Source organism: Barbus barbus (genome assembly GCF_936440315.1).
Source record: "Barbus barbus genome assembly, chromosome: 43".
Classification (NCBI taxonomy): Eukaryota; Metazoa; Chordata; class Actinopteri; order Cypriniformes; family Cyprinidae; genus Barbus; species Barbus barbus.
Window position 1 is genome coordinate 14,142,699 of NC_136721.1, and position 24,214 is coordinate 14,166,912.

Sequence of the window (24,214 nt, forward strand, 5' to 3'; positions counted from 1 at the left end):
CTCGCTTTAAGATGTTTCTTTCCATCCACAAAACATCCACACGAGAATGACTATAAAATATAGTTTTACACTTCAAATAAATCTCGAAAAAACTTTATAAGCTTTCAAACTTTTAAAACCAAGAGGAAATTAAATAAATAATAATAATAATGTTTATTTTTGTCATTTTCCAGTAAATATATCTAAATATCCTTACATATACAGTATTATAATATATATCCCAACAATATAAACTTACTTGAAGCAAACTTGTGTGAGATATTAAGACTATATCTCACTTTACAGGCTGTTTATTCTTGTTTTATTCTTGTTTGCTAAATTGCAGTCATGAATAAAACAAGAATAATCTATTTGCCAACGGGAAAAAAATGATCAATTAATCTTACATTAATTCAAGATATTTGAATTAAAAAAACAAACCAACAAAAAGCCAATTAAAATAATTATTAAAATAATAATTAAAATTAAATAATTAAATTAAATACAATTTCTCTGAAAACATGTCTAATAATGATTATACAATTTGGCCTCTCCAGTAAATCCATCTAATTTTAAAGATGTTTAGAATTTTTTTACTGGAAAAATTCATCTTAAATTAATTCAAGATATTTGAATTAAACCAAAACCAAAAAGCTCATTTAAAAAAATAAAGTACAATTTCTCTGAAAACATGTCTTATAATTATTACACAATTTGGCTTCTGCAGTAAATCCATCTCAGTTTAAAGATGTTTAGATGTTTTTACTAGAAAACGCTAAGAAAAAGATGTTAAAGTATCATGTCAACCTTATGTTAAGGTATTTCACAACCCTGAAAACCTGTCTCTAATATCTACTGACAGTAAAATAGCACTCACTCTCAGCTAACTATAGCAAGGCATAAATGGTTCCTTCTGAGGCCTGGTACAGAGCGCGGCAGAGCAGAAAACAGTCAGCAGTAAGTAGCTTTCCGTAAAGCCTTAAAAGAGCATGAGGTGCTGGACGGCTAAGCCCTGAGTATGAACACTTACTTACCTCACAGTGACTCAAGTGTTTGTCTTGCGCCCCGCTCTCTCCCTTCTTCTTCTATCTCTGCACCTATGTCTGTCCGTCCTTCTGTCTCTAGTTGTTATGTATGTCCACACGTCCAGGTTCAAGAGCTGGTCTGCAGTCAGGTAACTGACAGGTGCAAATTATATCAGAAGATAAAGTAAACTCTTCCGCAGTCACTGCAGTTGTCCTCTTACATATGTCCTACTGTGGGCTACCTGTTGCTGTGGGATGCTGGGTAATGCAGCAGGAGAGCAGTAGCAGCATTCAGCGTCGCCTTCAATGGCACTCTTGATCCAGCTTAGAGGGAGGCGGGGTTAGCCGCGGGTGGTCACTGTGGGGGAGGGAAGGGCTTGACACAAAGGTCTGCTGGTCACTTCATCTGAAGTACATGGCCGCTAGTTTCCTGTTACTCTCTCATGCCTCAAGCTCCTCTGCAAACTAAACATGAAAAGGTCAAGCTTTTATATCTATAAATGGATGCTGGGTGTGTCTGATTCAATGAATGTAAAATTTAAATGGATATGGCTTGAATCCAAAGTATACAGCCTCCATAAGTAACCAGTCAAAGTGATACAGTAAATAATACAGTAAAATCCCTCATAGTCAAGGCTATTTTAATAGTTTGAAAAACATATTTAATATTAAAGTAGCATATTGATTTTTTTCTGATATTTTTCTACTTAAATATAAACAACATCAGAAACATGTTAAAAGAATCTGATGTAAAATTAGGAGGTTCAATTTGAACTTTGAATTAAATTTGAAATAATCTATCACATTTTTCACAAACCTTTGCTTTCTTGGACTCAAAACATAAAAACATTCATTACTGAATGTCGCCTTCATGTTGCAATGTCAAAACAAAACAACAGCAACAAAAACAAAGCAAAACAAAAAAGTTTTAATAATTAAACAGAGTTACGGTTATTTTAATAAAATAAAATACATTTTACCAAGTTAACCGGAATAATGGAGCATTATGAGAAAATAAAGAAAAAGTCTTCACATCATCAAACAAATCAATCAACAAAACAAAACAAAACAAAAAGAAATAAAACGATAAATAAATTAATCAAATATTATGTAATTTGACCAAGGTAACTAGAATAGTGGAGCATCAGTGAGTTGGAAAAAAATAAATAAAAATAAAACAAAGAAAAAATCTCTTTCATACCAAACATCCCAATGCGTGGAACAACTCAATGAAATACTGCAATACGATTTTTTATCTTTTATTTCAAAGTCATGCCACAAGTTGACAAAATACAAAAGAAAAAAAATAAAGTACTTAAAATCAGTATATGAAATAACCACAGTGTAACCCAGGAGAGATTTAAACGCAAAATAAACACATTTAAACAGAGATAAGATACAGAAAACCTACAATTAGTAAAGATATAGTATATATATGTCTGTGTCTGTCTGTTTGTTTGTTTTTTTTAAACACAAGATTCAATGGCTAGATATAAAACAGTAAACAAAGGAGTATAAAATGCTGATAAAAGATACTTGTTATAAAGATAATATCAGCTATGTTTCATAGAATGATACCATGCAAGATATTTTCTATATTTCTGTTTATGTATACATACGTCAGTTTCAAGTTCAACATCAGCAGAAAAAATACAAGAGTATCACAAGCTCATTCTCTGGACGTCTGACCCATGTCAAAAAATGACAAAGAGCGATAGGACTCACTCGCTCCACAAGCATTCACTGGTTATTAAGGCTGTACTCTATCAAGATGCCTAGAGAAATTCCAACATGGCATGTAAGCACTGGTGACGGCATGTTTTGAAGAAAAGAGGTTCACTCAGCCAAAGTACATGCAGCAGTCAAGGCCAAAGAGCCAGTAACATCACAGAGAGCAAATAACAGCCAGCAGAGACACTCGGGAACGTCATTCACGTGAAAAAAATGCCATTGATTCAGAGGAACTGAATTTGCCTCATGATTACAAGCAGTTAAAAGTCTCTACAGACATAATACATGTTAAAATTGTGAATCAGTTATGCAGGAGAGTGAAACTGGGCAATCTCTGCAAATATGTTTATGTTTCCTTCATACATTTGCATTAGCTGCGCAAACAGTGAATAAGTTACCGTATAAATTCATACTGTGTATAAATCCTGTTTGTAAACAAACACAAACCCACATGCAATGTAAAATTACACTTGCACATGGAAACAGCATCAAGATCAACTTGACACATGGCAAAGGTTCCTCTATTTGATCTGAAGCATGCACTACAATCTGAGTGAACCAGGACCTTCTAACCATTTAAACGCTGTTGTTCTGTCATATGGCCAAGCCCGAAGAAAATTAAACTTGTGTCAGTAAGAATTAAATCAAACGTGATCAAAATACATTAGATTAAAAAAAAAATTGTTTGACATTAAAAGGCATTTGAACTTGAACAGTTCTTATTATATACCATTGGCCACTTAATGTTATTTGGCAAAATAGACAGGAAAAAAATAAATCACAGGAAATGCATATGGCTCCAACTATACTGGCACATTGGCTTCTTTCACAGCATTCTCATCCAAAAACAACAACAACAACAAAAAACTTTAAATTGAGGCTTTGGATGAAACAAAGAAAATCGAAGAATGAAAGTTTTGTTGTCTTTAACAGCTAAAGAGACTTAATGCTATTTATTAGTTTGTTTAGTCAGATTAAAAGGTATAAGGTGTGTAATTTCTGCACACATTACCCAACAGAACTGCACAAATTCCAGTACAAGGCAAGCCCCTCGTCTGCTATTGGTTAGATAAACAGATAGCCCCGCCCCACACTCACGCCATTGGTTAAGCCAATGTTGCTGGTCGGATTGCTCAAACAAACAGAGCAATGTTTTGATAGTGCCACAGAGCCACAGTGTTAGACTTCAGGGAAATACATATATGAAGAAAAAAAAATACACATTTGAGCAAAATTGCTGCCTTATACTTTATTTGAACTCTCTGCTGCTTGAATTTATACTATCAGTATAACACCTCTTCTCAGTACAAATTACTTTCTATTATCTAAATCAGTCAGTCATAAAGGTCAAAATGGAGATAAGTAAAATCTATTCACAGACAAGAAATTTTCCTTGCTAAATCCCCTGTTTACCCGTCATATTCTGGCCTGTGGAGGTAAAAGTGATGTAAAAGAATGACTGGGCCATTGTTGTGGATTTCCAATTCAATCTGGTTGTATGAAAACTGAAATGTAATGGAGCTAAAGAAAAAGCTTCATTCATATCATCCAACATGGTTACTCTGATTGGCACAATATTTGTTCAAACCTGGTATATAACACTGTGTGGCCTCTTTATGTTTCTCTTCTTCCTACTTCACAATCTTTTCTTGCTCAACTAAGTTTGAGTGTCAATACTCATTTGGATCTATTTTAGAAACATTACAAACTTTTCAAACATTAGTTGTTATTATAACCTAATGTTTGAGATTTTTATGCTACATTGTTGACACAAAATATAAAAAATGCCCATTTGGCCTTCCCATTTGTTTCAGACAGATTATTAAAGAAACTTAATACAAGGTAACAAAAATAATACTTCAGTATAAAATAAATGAATATGAACTGAAATTAGCAAACATGAGTTATGAAGGAATAAATCCTCAAATGTTCAGCTCAACACAGTGCAGAAATCATAGCAGTGTAGCAGTCATTCAAATAAAAAGACACATGAGAGGATGCTAAAACATATCCAACCATGATAAATGACAGATGTACTTATTTCTCTTTTCCAAAACTCACTTATAGTGACTGAAAGCATAAACAAAGACATTGTAGTGCACAAAGAGTTCTGTAGCAGTCTCTGGTGGAACAGCACAACTAGCCATTGGAAAGGACACAAAGCTGGTGAAGATAGTCACCATGTGTCTGTAGCTAAAGTGTAGTTCTTCATTCTCAAGAGAACTTGAGAAAAAAAACGAGGGATCTTCTCTTAAGTACAGAATATCTGTTGATGCAATCGTGCAGCAGTTGTTGCGTATCTCAAACAATGGCACATGCTGTTTGGCAGGAGTCTGACTAGAAAGTCATTAAGACACAGAGAAATCCTTGTTTTACAGTCTCGCGATCCTCGGAGCAAGAGTGAGGTAAACCCAGAGATATTTGTGGGTCTAAAGGCCTGCTCTTCATCCTTTGAGCACCGCTAGCGCTGTTAGAGTTTTCCCTTTTATTTAAACATGCATAACCTTTTAATGGTCCTTAGGTTACTTTGAGGGCTAGTGGATCACACACACTCATACACATTAGGGTGACCAGACAAATACAAAGACAAAATTGGGTTACATGCTTGTGAATACAGCATAAGCACATTTTGGCCTGATTTTATACTTGTTTTAACTCAAAAGCATTTAAAAACAAATGTAAATTTAATAAACACTATAATATAAAAAAGCTTGGATATATTTTAGATTTTTTGGTCACACTACAATGAGTCAAACCTAAACGTCAACTCTCATGTTGTAAATTAAAGCAAACATTTTTAGCTTAAGATTTCTTCATTTATTGTTTTAAGATGACTTGTAAAAATGGCAGCCAATAAAATACTAGTATGTACTTCTAATTTTTTACTTTTTTGTCATTTGCACAATTATGGATGTGCAAGTTAGCACTTAACTTCTCGATATTGTGAGGACAATGGAGCAACTTCTATTATTGGGTCGAAGCAGTGTTGTAATTGTACTTGTTAAAACTTTTAAATATTTTTTTTTTGGTTTGAAAGCTGAAATAAAATTAAGTGTAAAAAAAAATTTAATAAAAAATTTAAGAATTTGAGAGAAAACGATTTTCATTTGTTATGAAAATCTACACATCAGAAACTGCTGGTTTCTAATGATAGAAAAAGCTGTCAAACTAAAGCTAATACTGTCATGCTAAATGTAAATCTGGTCATCCAAACACATACCCACACACACACAAACACACACACACATACACACACACACACACACACTCACAAAAAGGTAAAATGCTTATCAAACTTCCTGGCATGTTTATAATGCCCATCCATGTATTCAGGCAAAGAATGGCATGGCAGATAGTCCGGGTGGGCTTTTGGTACTGTGGGTTCACTGGAGTTTTCATGCTCTAGTAGTAGGCTCTATTCCAGACTCCTGTTGCTAAGCGACATGACCTGGAGAATCCAAAGAGGTGCCCGCTGCGGCCCACTGGTCACTGAAATCTTTCAGCTAAATGAGAGCTGATCAGGTCTTGCTAAAGTCTCTGTAATCAGGTGGACCTCCATGTCACTGTGCATCTGTGTGAACGGGCACACATGTTGACACTGACTGAATATGTGATGACTGAATGCGTGGAGGAGAGAAGGGATAGAAAGAGAGACAAGGGAAAAATCTAATTTGAATAATTTCCCAGGGCTGGGCTGCATTCAGTGTTCTGGCAGACGAGACATGGCCGATCATGTGACTAGGACTACTAAAGGACCTACTTCTACCTTAGACCACTTAAGCTGCTCATGCAAACACAATGCATAGCCCTTTATTACGATATCAGATCACGATTGGGTGGAAATTAAAATGTTGTCATTATTTAGCTCATCGTCACGTTGCACACTTGCTGTGGAACAAGAAAGAATAATTTTGCAATCGTAATGCAGCTATTTTCCATACAACAGTCTGTCAAGCTCCAAACATCATAAAAGTGGTCCATATGACTTATTTGAAATCTTCTGAATTGAAAAGATAGAGCGAAACTGAAATAATTTCATTATTCACCTATAATCTTCCACTCCAGTGAACCATTAAATCGAGAACCACGGGAAAGTGAATGAATGAATGGATCAGTAGTCATTCAGTTAGAACTCAAGAACTGATTTGTGAATCAGATCAAACGGTTCACTAAAAAGAACAGGTTCATGAATCAAAATGAACAAGTTCAACTCGCTGATTCAATCCAGTCACATGAGTTCTCAAGATAAAAACTCACTGGAGCAGAAGATTATCACTGAATAATGACTTAAATTTCAGTCTATAGACATTAGTCAGACTAGACACCATATTGAATTTAACATGGATGAAAACGAGGCTGTGAGGTATATAGTCTGTATACAGGTCATTTTCACAACTCATAACTTTAAAACAGTTTTATGGAGTTTTTGTCGACTGAAAACTTTTCAGAACGATGTTTCGTCAGCTCAAACTGTATGATGTTAAACTACAGTACAATCCATTGAACGCACTGTACCTCTATCCCTCACAGCCTTGCTTTCATTCCTGTCAAATATTAAATGTAGTGCTACTCTGACTAAGGTCTATGCCTCACATGGCTTTAAAAGATTTGAAAAATACAATATGGACTCTTTTAATTATGCTTTTAAAGGGATAATTAACCCAAAACTGAAAATTCTGTCATACTCATCCTCAAGTTGTTCCAAACCTGTACATACTCCTTTCTTCAGTTGAACACAAAAGAAGATATTTTGAAAACTGTTGTTAACCAAACAGTCAACGGTAGCCACTGACTTCCTAGTCTCAGCCTCAGACGTCACGCCCACGGAACGTTGGCTACACGTCTGATGCATATGGCACACAAAAGTGAAACACTTCAGGAATTTTGAAGTAGTCGTTGGATTGGTTGAATTCTACAGGATTTCCGGGAGACGCGTGTGTCGCGTTATTTAATGTTCTGCCTGGAAACAAAAATGCCTTGACGCCAAACCCCCTCACGAAAGAAGAAAGCCGTCGTGTTTACAACTGTGACGACAAATGCTTATCAGGATCACATAAACGCTGGATTTTCAAAAGTATGTGAAATATTTAAAGTTTGCAGGACAGAATCTTTAAAATACGTCCGAGAGTTTTACACATCGGTCTGTTATTGTGGCAACATTTCCACACCCCAAAACGTGACGCTGAATGAAACGAACTGTGATTGGTTGTTTGACATGTCGGTCAAATGGCCTCATGGGCGGGCCTTGGCCAATGAAAGCTACCATAGATTCCAGACCTTCAGCCGTCAGTCTGAAGGTCTGGCTACGCAAGACTACTGACTTCCATACCATGGAAAAAATACTATGGAAGTCAATGGCTACTGTTAACTGTTTGTTATGAACATTCGTCAAAATATTTTGTTTTGTGTTTAACAGAAGAAAGTAGCTTAATACAGGTTTGGAACAACTTGAGGATTAGGCCGATGATACACGGTGGCAACATTTTGAGCAATGTTGCCATCAATGGGCAACCAGGTGAGACACAGGGCCCACGAGCAATCTAAGATATCTAGATAGAAATTTGTCACCCATTCTCAATGGGAAAGTGCCCAAGTAACACAAAATTGCTCAAAAAGTTGTCCCGTGTATCATCAGCCTTAGCAAATGATGACAGAATGTTCATTTTTGGGTGAACTATACCTTTAAAGGCTTTGTGGATGTGGTCATTAAGATTCATTAAACTTCTGCCTCTTTGCTCCACTGAAAAATAACAGCAAAAGGTTTGAAATGACATGACATAGTGACAGAACTCACACCTTTTTAGGGTCAACTAACTGTTCATTGAAAAAAACACCAGTAGAAAATGATGAGGGCTAAAGGCATTGTGGGTGAACGAGGAACACAAGCAGAGAGAGTGAAGTGGCGGATGCATGATCAGATGTTGGTTAAAGTGGTGCAGGTGATCAGGCGCACAGTCAGCGTGCCTGGAAGGTTGTTGTCTTGACGACTACCCTTGTCTTTAAGGTAGACCTTGTGCTGCTCTTGGCGGTCCTTAGGGTCACTAAAGAGGGTCACCTGACCCAGGAAGGTGTCAACAATCACATTCTTATTGTAGATCTGAGTTCGTCATGGAGCAGTCAGAAGGGTTAAGCAGGAGAAATAGAGAAGAAAAACAGAAATAAGGTGAGAGGAACAGATCATTGTACATACCAGTACAGCGAAGGAGATCTGTAGCAGTTTGTGGAAAGGACTGAAGGAGGAAGAGATGTAATTACATACTTCCAACTCACCTCGATGTGAATGCCTTCCTTTGGCTTTTTGCGGTAGAATATTCCTTTAACGTCAAAATTGGGGCAGCGTGTGTCTTTGTGCACAGGGGAGCGAACCTTCTCCCCCTCACAGATGATGATCACATATGGGTCAGAGGCTAAAGAGAAAAGACATGAGTCAGCAACACACTTTACACTGTAAAAAAAAAAAAAAAAGTTGGGCAAACTTAAAAGTTTAAGGCAACCAGCTTCAGCAGATTTTTGAGTTTTCTCAACTTCTTGTTTTAAGTTTATACAACAAAAAGCTGAGAAATTTCCTAAAAAAAAATAAGCTTAGAAAACTAAAAAATCTGCTGAAGCTGGTTGCCTTAAACTTTTAAGTTGGCTCAATTTTTTTTTACAGTGTATATGACAGCATTCGGAGCATGAATATGCTATCTCTATCAATGACACACTGCAAAATATTTTTGTAATCAGTAATATTGTATCAGTAATATTGTAATATCTAGAAAAAAATAAATATTTAAACAACTTTTAAAAAGATATTTCTATTTGCCATAAGATTGCTATTCTTTATTCTTATGCTCACCAAGGCTTCATTTATTTGATCAAAAACACTGTAAAAACAGTAATATTGTTACAATTTAAAATAACTGTTTTCTATTTGAATATATTTTAAAATGTAATTTATTTCTGTTATGGCAAAGCTGAATTTTCAGCAGGCAGGCATTACTCCAGTCTTCAGTGTCACATGATCCTTTAGAAAGAATTCTAATAGGCTGATTTTGTTTTATATTGTTTGTGGCAACTGAGATACATTTTTCAGAATTATTTGATGAATTGACAGCAGTAGTTAAAAAATCTTTTGTAACATTATAAATATAATTACTGCCACTTTTAATCAATAATGCACCCTTGCTGAATAAAAAAAAAGTCTTGCTGACCCAAAACTTTTAAACATTAGTGTGTGTATATATATTTATATTGGATATATTCTCTGAAAATAATTCTAGAATAAAAGTGTCTTGTTCTTCAGACGATTAATGACAAAAATGCTTTTTTGTAATGCACCATAAACAAACAAATATAATGCAAATGCATTGAAAACAGTCAAAGAGGAGATTAAAAAATAGCTCGCTCTGAACCTGAGCTCAGTTTCACCCAGTTCTCCCTTCATTACTGTATGTTTACATCACCACTGTGAATACCACCTGTTTACCACTGTAACTAAGTAACAACTCAGGGGGAGAAAACGCCAGTTTTCTCTGAACAACCAAACAAACTGAACTCTGATTTCAAACCAACAGGTTTTTTCATCAGCTCAAAAAAAAAAAAGAAAAATCTACACAACCTTCATTCACGAACTCCATAAAACTCCCTGCATTCATTCAATTTTTCACTTAACATGTCATTAGAGACTCACGGTCATATTTTTGTAATTGTTGTGGATTTTGTCTTGGTAGACAAAATCTTTGCATGTTTTGTTATCTGTGATTTATACACTTTCTCATAATTTACTTTGGTAAGAAAGTGTCACTTAGTACATAAAAGCAAATGTAGAAACAAAGTACTAAGGTGTAACAAAGGACACAAACTGACACTAGAGAACTAAAGACACTGGAGCACTAAGTAATGCTAGTCACACCAAAACATGTATTTTAAAAAAATGACTTTTACTATTCAGTGCTACAAATAAACAATTGACATTTCAGAATTCAGATTAATTTTATCACAAGCTCACATTTCTATAAGGGGAGGGAGATACATTTAGCTGCTAGCGGCTACTAAAAGTCAGTACCTCCAGTGCAGAAGTCAGAGTGTGTCTTGTGGGAGATCAAGCATTGTAGCTCTGTTTGCGGTCAAAAGAGATTTCTATATGTAAAAGCTCTAGACGTATAAAGCAGCATAAGTGTCTGAATCTATAATGGCTTAAAGGAATAATTCACTCAAAAGTCATTTACCCCACTGAATGATGACAAAAAAAAAACCTTAGTTCACCATTTTTGGGTGAATTATCTTTAAAAAATGTACATGACTGATTATAGAGCACTGATTTCAGAGTCTATGGGGCGAAATCAACTGCACATTAGTATAACAATTAGTATAATCACATCCAGAAGAAAGAATTGTTTTGTAAAAGGATAAATCATAAATTAAATTTTTATCAAGGTAGTTTAAAAGTGCTGATTTTGTCCTTCTAAACACAAACTGCAATATATGCGTTATAAATATATATAGAAATACTAGACATACCTCCATTGGCATCTTGGCCCTGCAGGCCTTCGGCACTTAACACATGCACCTGGGTGACCAGCTGAGGGTAACCGCACATGCCAGTCCAGCATGTCTGTGGAGGCTCGTCCAGAGTTAATTCTCTAAGGAAATACACGCAGGAACAATATCAGCCAGGTACCAGTGTTGTTACTGTTAACAAAATTTTAATCTAAAATGACTAAAAATAAATTTTGTTGATTTTGAACCAAAATAAAGCTAAAACATACAAATAAAATAGTAACATTAGATGAAAAACTGAAAAACTATTTATATTGACAACAAACACACTGCAAATATGTTCTTAAATCACAAATCTTTTTTATCTAGTATAAAAAATATTTTTATTTGAGAAGCAAAATTGCATGGCATAATAAGACTATTATGCTTAAAAAGATATATAAGAAGAAGGCATTGTTGTTTAAAAGTTTGGGGTTGTTAACATTTTCTTATGTTTTTGAAAGAAGTCTCCTGTGCTCACCATGGATGTATTTATTTGATTAAAAAAAAAACAATAAAAACAGTAATCTTGTTTGATTATATTTAAAAATGAAATTTATTCCTGTCATGGCAAATATGAATTTTCAGCCATTACATTACAGTAAAATATTAAATAAAATATAAATTTTAGACGAAAAATGTAAAAGCTTAAACTTAAAACTTGATCTGAAATGAATATGAAGCTAAATAGAAATGACCAAATAACTCAATTACTTGAACTAAAATCAAAATGAAAATTTAACAAAAATAAAAACTAATTCAAATCATTAATAAATACTTTAGTATACAAGGTAACACTTTAGATCATATTCACTATTAACTAGGAGGTTTTTCCATCAATAAATTCCTAATTTGCTGCTTTTTGACAGTACGTAAGGTAGTTGTTGTAGTAGTTATGTTTAGCTCTGGGGTAGGGTTATGGGATCTAGAATATAGTTATGCAGAATAAGGCATTAAAGTGCCCCTATTATGGATTTTTGAAAATGACCTTTCATGCAGTGTGTAACACAGCTCTAAGTGGATGAAAAACATCCTGCAAACTTTTAAATCTGAAAGTGCACCGTGTATAAAGTTATTGTTTCTCAAAAGAAAGAGTCGACCCTGAATCATTGAATCAAGTTATTTTATGTTGATGTCAACATGAAACATTAGCATATTGTTAGAGCAGACCTGGGAAAACTTGATTTTCGCATTGGTCTGAATGAAAATGCAAATTCATTCTTTGCCACTAGGTGTCGCTTTCGGAGCGTTAAAAGCTCACAAACACTGCTTTAAATGAAATCAACCAATCACTGCAGATTAGTGTCACGCAAAGGAGGGGTTTGGAAAAATGAATCGCTGAGCGAATTGTTTGGGAGTTGTTGAGCAAATAAGGTAAAAATAAATGCATATTATAAGAAAATGAAAGTGTTTTTGACCATGCATGCATATCAACCTGTTGTTGGGGACTCCCAAAACCAAAATATGAACCTTTCATAACCCATAATAGGGGAACTTTAATATGTGCATTAATAATCAGCCAATATGCTAGTAATATGCTAATAAGCAACAAGTTTGGTCTACTCTTTTTGGAAGCTACTTTACTTGCAGTCTGAAGGCACATCAGTGAAGACTCTGAGCAGGAACTCTCCTTTTTGACCTGGGTCAAAGGTTGTGGGGATGATGACGTAACGTCCCTCCTTTAGCTCTTTCCTGAGAAAGACGCAGCGAGAGTTGATGTAGATTGACCCTGCCACCTTCTGCTGAGCCGAGTGCATTCTGTATTTCCTATTCAACTCCACCTGGTGGTAGAAAAGTGGCTTGATCAAGACAGGAACATCAACTGACAGGATACCATACAGCATTTTTTTGTTCTTTTATCATTGGCTTTATCTGCAGGCAGATGTGAAGGTTTGTATTGTATTAGAATGTAATTTTGTACCCTATGGATGTCAAATCCAATGGCCAGGTTCTCGCCTTTGCCCTCCTTTGGAGTAGCTCTGCGTTCCTTTTGTTGCAGGCAGATCAGCACCTCATCTTCCAGTTTTCTCACATCAAAAACATACTGTGGGTGGAAACATACATTAAACTTAGTCCAATGAAGGCCCAGAGCATCAAATGCCTCTAGGACAAGAACAACATTTTAAAAAGGCAGATGCACACAGGCACACTAACCTGTGGGTTTTGCAGAAACGTGGCTTTATGGTTAATGCAGCCTCCGGCACGGTTCCGGAGCGGGTTGTCTCGGTGGATCCAGGAGCCCCTCATCACCTCCTCCTCCCAGGTCTTATGAATGCTCAAGTAAGACGTGTTTATCAATCGACACAGAATCAGGTCGGTGAAGTAGTGACAGAAATCCTCAAAGTTCATCCTGGTGAAGCAGTTTACAGCCAGTGGGGGAACAGAAGTTTATGATACATGGATAATTTAGGCGTTTATCAGATGCACTGGGGTACAATAGTATAAAACCTTGGATTTCGGGATAAAAACGGATTTAAACCTGGCATAAAATCTGATTTAAACACAGAAATAAAGGTTTTGAAGCAAAACAGGGTAACAACAAACACTAAGATATTCTCAATTTTATTTTGTTCAGTTGATCTGCTTTTTACAAAATTTTTAACAATTTAACCTTTGAAGGTAATACTTTACAAAACGGTTGAATTTGTTAACATTAGCCACTGCATTATATATCATGAACTAACAATGAGACGTATTCTTTACAATATTTATTGTATTAATATAGCTTAATTTCCATATATACTAATACATTACTATCATTACAAGGTGTTTTAATTAATATTACTGTATTATATGCAAACATAAATTTACAATAGTACATCTCCTAATTGACGTTAACCTAGATTTATAAATGCTGTGTAAAAACAAAAAAAAAAAGTAAAAATGAACATATATTTGCAAAAAAATTGTTCATTGTTAGTTCATCATATGTAATGGAGTAACTAATGTTAATGAGTTTGGATTAATGTTTTAGATGAACGCAAATTGCATATTAACTGTAAAGTGTTTAATTGATCAATTACCTAGATTAATAAATTGTGTAGAAATTGTTTATGCTTTAACCAATAATTTAAGCAATTAAGATATTGCATATATAAAACACACACACACACACACACACAAAATATGCAAAACAGAAAAATTTTCTCTAGTGGTCTCAGACTTTTGGAACCCATCTGATAAGACACTGATCTAGAAGGTAAGAGTATAGCGAGCCTCACCAAAACTCTCCATCATCCTGAACAGTGACGCCCAGTTTCTCTCTCTCACTCTTGCTCACTTTCTTCCACTCTTCTGAGCTACAAAACAGAGTAGTGATTACTCATCGTACACCAGACTGAGAGAAATAAACATTCACACACGACACACACGACTATACTCACTGACAACAGCCTGCGTCCATAACCATCAACTAAGATTTCCTAGAATTTTGTGAAAGAAATAGAGCACTTCACCAAGTATGATATTTCTAATCAAGCCCAGAATAAATAATTGATCAAGAAGAAATATGAAGAAAGATTGCTTTCACCTCAATAAGAGTCTTCTGGCTAGCCAGAAAATAATTCAGAGGCCAATATAACCCTGTCTGTTGTAGTACTTGAACAAGGACTGTGAGAAGGATTGTCAAGATTTCCCTCTCTGCAATTACACAGCCCCATTTTAATATTATGTTGCTCCCTGCAGTGGTGGATATTTAGGGTAGGTGTCATCAAACAAGACCACAGTTATTTAAATGAAAAGAGGTGGATGTCTTAACACCCTCAGACTTCTGCGTTTCAATCACAGAAGCTTCCTATTTTATACCAAGCCTGCCTGGCTTGATATTTCAATTTCACACCAGTCAGCGATAAGAATAGACACTTCGGCTATGTGTTATTTATACTGAAATCATCTCAAGAGGAAGGAGAGAAATGGTTTTCTCTAGTCTCTTTTTTTTTTTGCTGCTTTGTACATTGGTTATTGGCTATTTGTTGTTATTTTGTTTTTATTACCTGTGTCCTGTCCTGTTGCTGTCTTTCTGTTGCACTGTGGAGCTTCTGTCACTACAACAAATTCCTTGTATGTGTAAACATACTTGGCCAATAAAGCTCATTCTCATTCTCACTACACTGCAGGAAGCTAGAGAAGGCAAAAGGACAAATCATTTCTGTAAGTGCTTTCACTCTGTGTTTGTAGAGATTATAAAAAATTGAGTGTTGGGAATATGTGTAAAAAGTGTCTGATTACAACGCCTCGTCGTAATATAACAAGTGCTTCAACACATTGCGTTTTGGTGCTCATTTTGGAAATTTAGGTTTGAGTCTGGCTTGCAACTAGGGCTACTTTCACACTGTCAGTCCAAATCCTATTATTGTGTAACAGATTCTACATGACTAACTGTCCACACGCTGTATCACAACTGTTCAGATCCGACTGGATGTGTCCCTCTTTCGTTTCTGGAATATCTGTCAATGTCAATGAAGTTGCATTTCTATGCCTTCACCAAAAAATGTGGCTTTATTCCATGCTGCCATCTCCACCAGTCTCAAAATTTAAAGAGGTGTGTAAACTGTGCCGACTAGCAGTATATTGTTATTTTCAGCTCAACCTGCACTTCACAAAAACGCTGATTTAAATGACATTTCTGAAAATCTGATTCAGTCTGACTGCTCTAAGATTTTTTTTTTTTTGCCACTTAAAACGTAAAAATGTCAGACATTGCTGTAGGAAACATGCTGACAGTTGGTGTGGAAACAATGTGTTTTTGGGAAGTGCAGGTTAAAAAAAATTGTATTATAAAATCAGTTCACCCAAATCCGTGAGCTTTCTGACTTTGCATAGACAGCAATGCAACTACCATGTTCAAGGCCCAGAAAGGTAGTAAGAAATAGTCCATGTGACATCAGTGGTTCAACTGTAATGTTATGAAACTACGAGAATGCTTTTTGTGTGCAAAGAAACAAAAATAACGACTTTATTCAACAATTTTTTTCTCTTCCGTGTCAGTCTTCGGCACCGTTCATTGGTACTCTTGTGAATGGCGATGGAAACTGACCTGGAAGGGGAGAAATTGTTGAATAAAATCGTTTCAATGGAACTAAAACTTGAACATGGTAGTTGCATTGCTGTCTATGCAGGGTCAGAAAGCTCTCAGATTTAATCAAAAATACCTTAATTTGTGTTCTGAAGATGAACAATGGTCTTACAGGTTTGGAATGACATGATGGTGAGTAATTAATGACAGAATTTTTCATTTTTGGGTGAGCTACCCCTTTAATGTGATTGTTTTTTTTTTTTTTTGGTTTAAACTTGCTAAATATGATCAGATTCCAAATGGATGTGCAGAAAAATCAGATTTGGACTGACAGTCTAAACAAGGCAAGTAGTTATATCCTATACCTTTTGTCCAAATTATGATTTATGACCTGATTTATGATCTGATTTATGGCTATGTACAGTCAGGTCCATAAATATTGGGACATCGACACAATTCTAACATTTTTGACTCTATACACCACCACAATGGATTTCAAATGAAACAAACTGCTTTAACTGCAAACTGTCAGCTTTAATTTGAGGGTATTTACATCCAAATGAGGTGAAAAGTGTAGGAATTACAACAGTTTGCATATTGCATATTGTTGAGGGACCAAAAGTAATGGGACTGAATAATAATCATAAATCAAACTTTCACTTTTTAATACTTGGTTGCAAATCCTTTGTAGTCAATTACAGCCTGAAGTCTGGAACGCATAGACATCACCAGACGCTGGGTTTCATCCCTGGTGATGCTCTGCCAGGCCTCTACTGCAACCGTCTTCAGTTCCTGCTTGCTCTTGGGGCATTTTCCCTTCAGTTTTGTCTTCAGCAAGTGAAATGCATGCTCAATTGGATTCAGGTCAGGTGATTGACTTGGCCATTGCATAACAGTCCACTTCTTTCCCTTCAAAAACTCTTTGGTTGCTTTTGCGGTATGCTTTGGGTCATTGTCCATCTGCACTGTGAAGCGCTGTCCAGTGAGTTCTGAAGCATTTGGCTGAATATGAGCAGATAATATTGCCCGAAACACTTCAGAATTCATCCTGCTGCTTTTGTCAGCAGTCACATCATCAATAAATACAAGAGAACCAGTTCCACTGGCAGCCATACATGCCCACGCCATGACACTACCACCACCATGCTTCACTAATGAGGTGGTATGCTTAGGATCATGAGCAGTTCCTTTCCTTCTCCATACTCTTCTCTTCCCATCACTCTGGTACAAGTTGATCTTGGTCTCATCTGTCCATAGGATGTTGTTCCAGAACTGTGAAGGCTTTTTTAGATGTCGTTTGGCAAACTCTAATCTGGCCTTCCTGTTTTTGAGGCTCACCAATGGTTTACATCTTGTGGTGAACCCTCTTTATTCACTCTGGTGAAGTCTTCTCTTGATTGTTGACTTTGACACACATACACCTACCTCCTGGAGAGTGTTCTTGATCTGGCCAACTGTTGTGAAGGGTGTTTTCTTCACCAGGGAAAGAATTCTTCGGTCATCCACCACAGTTGTTTTCCGTGCTCAACAGATTCCAAATGCAAATAGCACAATTGAAATGAACTCTGGACCTTTTATCTGCTAATTGTAATTGGGATAATGAGGGAATAACACACACCTGGCCATGGAACAGGTGAGAAGCCAATTGTCCCATTACTTTTGGTCCCTTAACAAGTGGGAGGCACATATGCAAACTGTTGTAATTCCTACACCGTTCACCTGATTTGGATGTAAATACCCTCAAATTAAAGCTGACAGTCTGCAGTTAAAGCACATCTTGTTCGTTTCATTTGAAATCCATTGTGGTGGTGTACAGAGCCAAAAATGTTAGAATTGTGTTGATGTCCCAATATTTATGGACCTGACTGTATATATCACCCCTGACTGACATGACAGTAGGGTGTGTAAATCAAAAGATCAAAACAGATGTTAGATTTGACTTTTGATGGATTTATGAGTGGATTTATGATGTTTTTTTTTTTTTTATCTCTCACCTGTGCCATGGCGTTTTTATTGTGTTCCTTCCTGAGCTGTAGCTAGCTTCCAGTCTGGAGGTGTTGGGTTCTTCCTGATTGTGGAAAAATGGCTGAGCAAAGGGTGTGCATTGACACCTTATGCTTGTTTGATCTGTATGGTATAAGTCTATATTAATGTCTAGACGGGGTTCTTCCTGATTGTGGAAAAATTGGCTGAGCAAAACACCTTAACAGGATCAATGTTTGTTTGATCTATACGGTATATGTTGATGCCTAGTCACCAATTTGTCCCTACTGGCAACGTCTACAACCTCCTCTGAATAAGGAGGCTGTCTGGGGCATCTGGCTTCCATGTTTGTGTTTTAGATCAACACCTTTGGTGGATTGGTGTCTAGACACCAGAGCCCAAAGCTTCTCCCCAATCTGTTTCCAACCGTGATGTAGTCGGTGTCCGATATAATGTTTTAATATGTTTGTTAACGGGGATGGTTCTTTGTTTTTGGGGGGATGAAAGACATCCAGACACTTTTTAAACCCCTAAACGGTTCAGTTCTGCTTGATCTATAGGCTAAATGTCGTTAGCTAAGACATCAATGTTTTGATTGTTTGCAACAATACTGAAATCCTCTGGCAATACAAATGTACAAATATTACTTTTGCCAATAAAGCACCTAAAAACTGAAACATAGAATTAAAGAATTCACCAAGACCATATTTCTATATGCATCTGAAAAAGGTGCTATGTTTGGCCATGATTTTCATCATCTCAATGTGTATATGCTAACACCTCTGTAGGATCACAACAACCTAATCTGTAAGCTGATTAGGTAAACTTATAAGGAGGAGTCTTAAATTAAAAATGATTCAAACCACCAACTATCCACCAAGTCCACCTCACCTATCCATTTCCTTCTAACAGTGAAGGTGTCTAACTGACAGCGGATATCCTCTATGTGCTTGTGTTAATGGCTTTACAGCATCCACCTCATATAGATGTGCACAGAATCATGCTTTAGTTCAGTTCGGTTCATTTTATTTATAAAGCACAATAAAAAAAATCAATGGTTGACCATTGTGCTAAACAATATTGTTTAAATGAAATCAAAGTACATAACATGTTATGACAAGACAAACAAATAAACATTTTAAATAAGCCCTGCTTTAGACAATGAACACACACATAATGGTTTTTATACTGTACAAACTGCATTTTCCATCACCCTACACCAACCTTACACAAAAACCTACCCCTTACAGAAAACTTTGTGCATTTTAAGATTTTCAGAAAACTACATTCTGTATCATTTATAAGCTTGTTTCCTGATGGGGACAAAAAAAAAATGTCCCCACAAGGACAAGGATTTTGGATATTGCCATCTTTATCCCCCATAACGTAGGGTATACCTGAGCCACACACACACACGCACACTCTCACACACACACCTGGGTATGCTAAATTTTAAATAAGAGCAAAATTGTATATGTTGTGTTTACTTTTTTGTTGATATTTAAGAAATGTTTTTCATTTTAATCTAGCCTGTAGATATATGTGTACTGTAAAAGAACGAATATACATTTCACTTCTCAGTAAAATAATTACACCTACAGTTTTAAACAGATTGTGTGTCACTAAAAGTCTTTAAATGAAACTTTAGTTTTATTCTTTAAAATAGCCTGATGCTAATGCACCCAAGTGCTTTTCTCACATGAATAGAAAACTCTTTGGATGTGTTTGTGACAAACACATCATTTTTTACTTCAGAAAAGTTTTTGAAATGTATGACTGAACTTTTCTCATTTGACAGACCTACGTTTTCAAATTATTTATCATTTACCCGTGGTGTTTAACAGCCACAGGGAATACATGTTGTTTTCTAATGTTCATGAAACCTTTATTGGTGTAAATTTCTCATCTAGAACACAAAACTTGTACATTTTGACTATTTGACTCTTTTGTAGGTATAATGTCGTTTGAAATGTTTTACTAAAAGATTAAAGCTCCAGCATCTGTGTTTTCAAGAGATGTACAAGGATGTTTCAACTATTATCGTCATTTCTTTTTGACCCTAATAAACTTGTAATGAATTTTCTACGGCAAGTGATACAATGTACAGTTCTCATACTATGTGTGTAAATAGCTGTGCTAAAACATTTATGAGTATTTTTGCATGCCAACAGATTTTGTTAGGGATGTGTTGCATCTAAGAATCACAATCTTTTATAAATGACATTTTTCTTACACCACTAGTTTTAGTCATATTATCAAGATTTCAGATGGCCGTTCACAATTTGTTTGTTGGACTGTGTATGTTTTTAGGTGAAGACAGCTCTTTGTGAGCTGTCATCATAATAGGTATAAATGAAAATTAAGAAATTATGTAACAGTCTTTTCTCTTTGAGATATTTCTTTTAGTGCAACTTTGTGTCTGTCCACGATGTGCGAACACGTGAAGCATCAACACGAAAATTAAGTCTTGCTGTTTTTCCCTTAAAACTATTACAACTGAAACTGAAAGCTGCACATTCATTTAAGTTTGAGCATGTTAAAATTTCCACACTCTTGTAAAGAGTATTGATAAATTTCATTCATAACCTTTCGTACATTCAAGAGACAAAATCACTAAGAAAGAGAGTATAGCAAGACAAATGTTTATAATTCATATAGAATTCAGAAAATCTGTTTCATAAACAATTGTGAAAGTTTATTAAACGCAGATTTGTAAACGATATTTTTTATTACTCCACTGGATTTGTTTTAAGACTCCTCCGCAAGTTCATGCTAATCCTTGCATGGGAAAGAGAGCATGACGAGCACACACGTATTCATTTAAGAAAATTACTGAACATTTGACTGAACTTTTTATTATTTTGACAAACCTCCATTTCAAATTATTTCCATTGAGATACTTCTACAATCAAATTTGGAGAGAATTTAATTTTGGTGGTAAAATCAGATACTTTTACCAGTGGGATGCTGTTACTAGGGGATGAGGTACCGTTGGACAACGTGAACGGCCTACATATGCATTTCATCCTGTTGGAACAAAACGCATCATGACCAAAATGATCTCATGCTGGTAAATAAACGTTGGGAGGAATCAGAACCAAACTTTTTGTCTCAAAGTAGAGACGAGTCAGACTCTGATGAACCTGACTCTGATGAGTATGATCGTGACTTCCCTATTCCTGAGGACAACCCTTTCGGGTGCTGCAGAACGAATCTATATTTCGAACAGAGTGACATGCCTGTGTGAACTGAATCTATTTTAAGCATTGCTGAATGATCAGTAAGTGTGTAATCATAATGAATCATGTTTTTTTGAATAGGGCCATGTGTTAGAGCAAACCTGAAGATCTATGTACTCTATTTCACAAGTATATAGTGATTTATTTAGTCCTTGCTTCTGTTTACGTTACTACCTCTGTGTTCCTTGCTGTATGTTTAATTGTTTAATAAACAGCTATTGGATAAAATTGTCCTTTGCCTCTAAGACTCTTTATTTAGAATACATATGCATATTTATGCATATTTTTGAAACACATTTAAATTATTGTTGATGTATAGTGTTGTATGTATTATGTTCATCACTATTTTAATTTTACTTAAAACATTTTAATATGGAATTTTCAATAAAAAAAACCTTTAAGTGAAGTTATTAACGCAATTTCGGGAGGAGTACGTCCATCTAATCTTCCAGTTAATATCCAAGTATAAAAGACAGCCTCTTACCACTTCCGTTGTTAGTTCTTTCGACACCCCCCCCCCCCCCCCCCCCCCAAATCTCCTCCTTTTATGCATATTTAATTATTTATTTATTTATCTTTATGTCTATAGGGGTTTATCGGAGGTCGAGTAGAATAGTCTCTCTGAGCCCTCCATTGCAGACATTAAGCCAAATCATTTACCACTACTGCTAAGATTTTATGGGGACACGAACGCATGAACTGAACTTAGCATCTTAACATTATCTTTAGTACACACGACAATATAATACGAATTGTGATGTTAAAAATGAAACCGTGGTTCAGAACAGCACGAACAAATCATAGAAAGATAAAAACACAACAATTTTCACACTGATACAACTAAGGCTCAAGCTATTTTTAGTTTGGTCTGGTTTCAGAGTCGGCCTACTACAATGAAAAAACTTTGTGATTTATACAGTACGTGTCTTCAAGTAATAAGGTGTTAAACATGCGGAACAGTAACAAACAATATTCAACATAAACTAGAATCCAAAACTCTAATGTAACTGAGAAAATCTACAGAATGTGAAACAACCTCAGTAATGAAATCTCAGTTCACTTTCTGGCTAACAGCTGAAATGTGGATTGATGCTAAACGTATTTTTCAGTCCTTTAGGTTTGGTGAAATATATGTTATAAGATTCAAAACTATAAACTATCTAATGTTCTTAAAATATAAACATCACGCATGACAACTTTGTAAACACTTAACAACTAATATTTCAGCTAAATACATGTTTAGATATTTAGAAGGGGAAAAAAAAGATATACTACAATATTTTAAGGGACCGTGCCGTTGAATACAGTAACTTCATGCCACATTGTTTTAATAAAAATGGATCAGTTATGAAGACAATCATGACAACACACAGCTGCTGTTGTGCGTGTTTCCTCAGGATCAAACCTTGGTCAGATGAATACCTAAAACATGTGTCTGCGTGCTGGTGCAGACCAACTAAAACAGTCAAAAACATGCACCTTTCAATGAATTAACTACATGACATCTGTGATTTATTTATTAAAGTCATATTTAGAGACGTGTGCAAAGAAAATAGTGTTTCCACACTATCTTCAACTTTTTGTTCTAAATGAAATAGATGTACGTGTAACAGAGAAACAGTAGGATCGAGGGGCTTGTGTCTCGTGGCCGCTTTGTAGACAGACCAGAAACAGCTTTACAGTACATCACAATCTCAGTTCAAACAATCTCTTGTAGAAGGACTATCCTTTTATTATCTTATAATGGTTTCCTGCAAACATTCGCAACATGATTGACCGGATTCTGAGAATAGTCTTCATCTAAAAAACAATGAAAAAGTATAGAGTGGTATCAGCTAGTGGTGTAGGCCATCAAAAGCAACATTAAAACTTTAACAATAGATTTAGAAGAGAGGATTTCAGTATTAGGTATTTGTTATACTGATACATATTTCTGTTGTGCAAACATATTCCCTGTATAAACGACTATGTCTATAGCCTTTTCAAAGGTTATGGTTTTCTGTATTTATATGATCATTTTCTTAGTGACTTGGACTCTTGAGTTACATAGGGAGCACAAAAAAATGTATTGATATTTTGTGTCTGTAGCCTTTTCAGGACTGTGTACAACCTCAAACTTTAATGAATTTGTAGCTTTGAGCACAATGGTTAGATATGTTTCAGTTGTGAGCGTAAAACAATAGTCACAATAGATCAAGAGGAGGATTTCTGTATTCTGTATGCATTACAGCATTTTTTCTTAAATGATGTATACACTTTGCATTTCGTAATTCAATGATTTTTAATCAATTTTTGTTCTCAAAATATGCTTGTATTACATCAAGTAAATATGACAAAAGTGGAGAAACAAAGATGTTTAGCACATGCGCACATTGTAGATGCTTGCGTACACCAGAGATGTTGCTTTATTTGGGTCAAAGAAGAAGGGGATAGTGACTGATAACATTCTTTAATGTTTAATGTGGTTGTGTTGAAAAAGATTCTGTGGACAAACTGATCCTATAGAGGTGTTAGCATATACACATCGAGATGATAAAGAAAATCATGCCCGAACATAGCACCTTTTTTCAGACGCATATAGAAATATGGTCTTGGTGAATTCTTTAATTCTATGTTTCAGTTTTCATGTGCTTTATTGGCAAAAGTAATATTTGTACATTTGTATTGCCAGAGGATTTCAGTATTGTTGCAAACAATCAAAACAGCGATGTCTTAGCTAACGA

The 24,214-nt window shown here is 35.5% G+C and overlaps 1 protein-coding gene across 1 annotated transcript in view; it reads right to left on the minus strand.

Annotated features, from left to right (window-relative positions):
• Positions 1–8,649: 8,649 nt before the first annotated feature.
• Positions 8,650–24,214, minus strand: part of LOC306862388 (calpain-5-like) — a gene marked incomplete at both ends in the record, with an annotated part of 36,120 nt that continues 20,555 nt past the window's right edge. Inside the window, 8 exons of the mRNA XM_079405179.1 lie at positions 8,650–8,832; positions 9,006–9,142; positions 10,783–10,833; positions 11,238–11,359; positions 12,840–13,036; positions 13,177–13,299; positions 13,410–13,605; positions 14,477–14,554. Of these exons, the coding sequence (XP_079261305.1) occupies positions 8,650–8,832; positions 9,006–9,142; positions 10,783–10,833; positions 11,238–11,359; positions 12,840–13,036; positions 13,177–13,299; positions 13,410–13,605; positions 14,477–14,554 (1,087 nt within the window). The remainder of the gene's footprint in view (positions 8,833–9,005; positions 9,143–10,782; positions 10,834–11,237; positions 11,360–12,839; positions 13,037–13,176; positions 13,300–13,409; positions 13,606–14,476; positions 14,555–24,214) is intronic.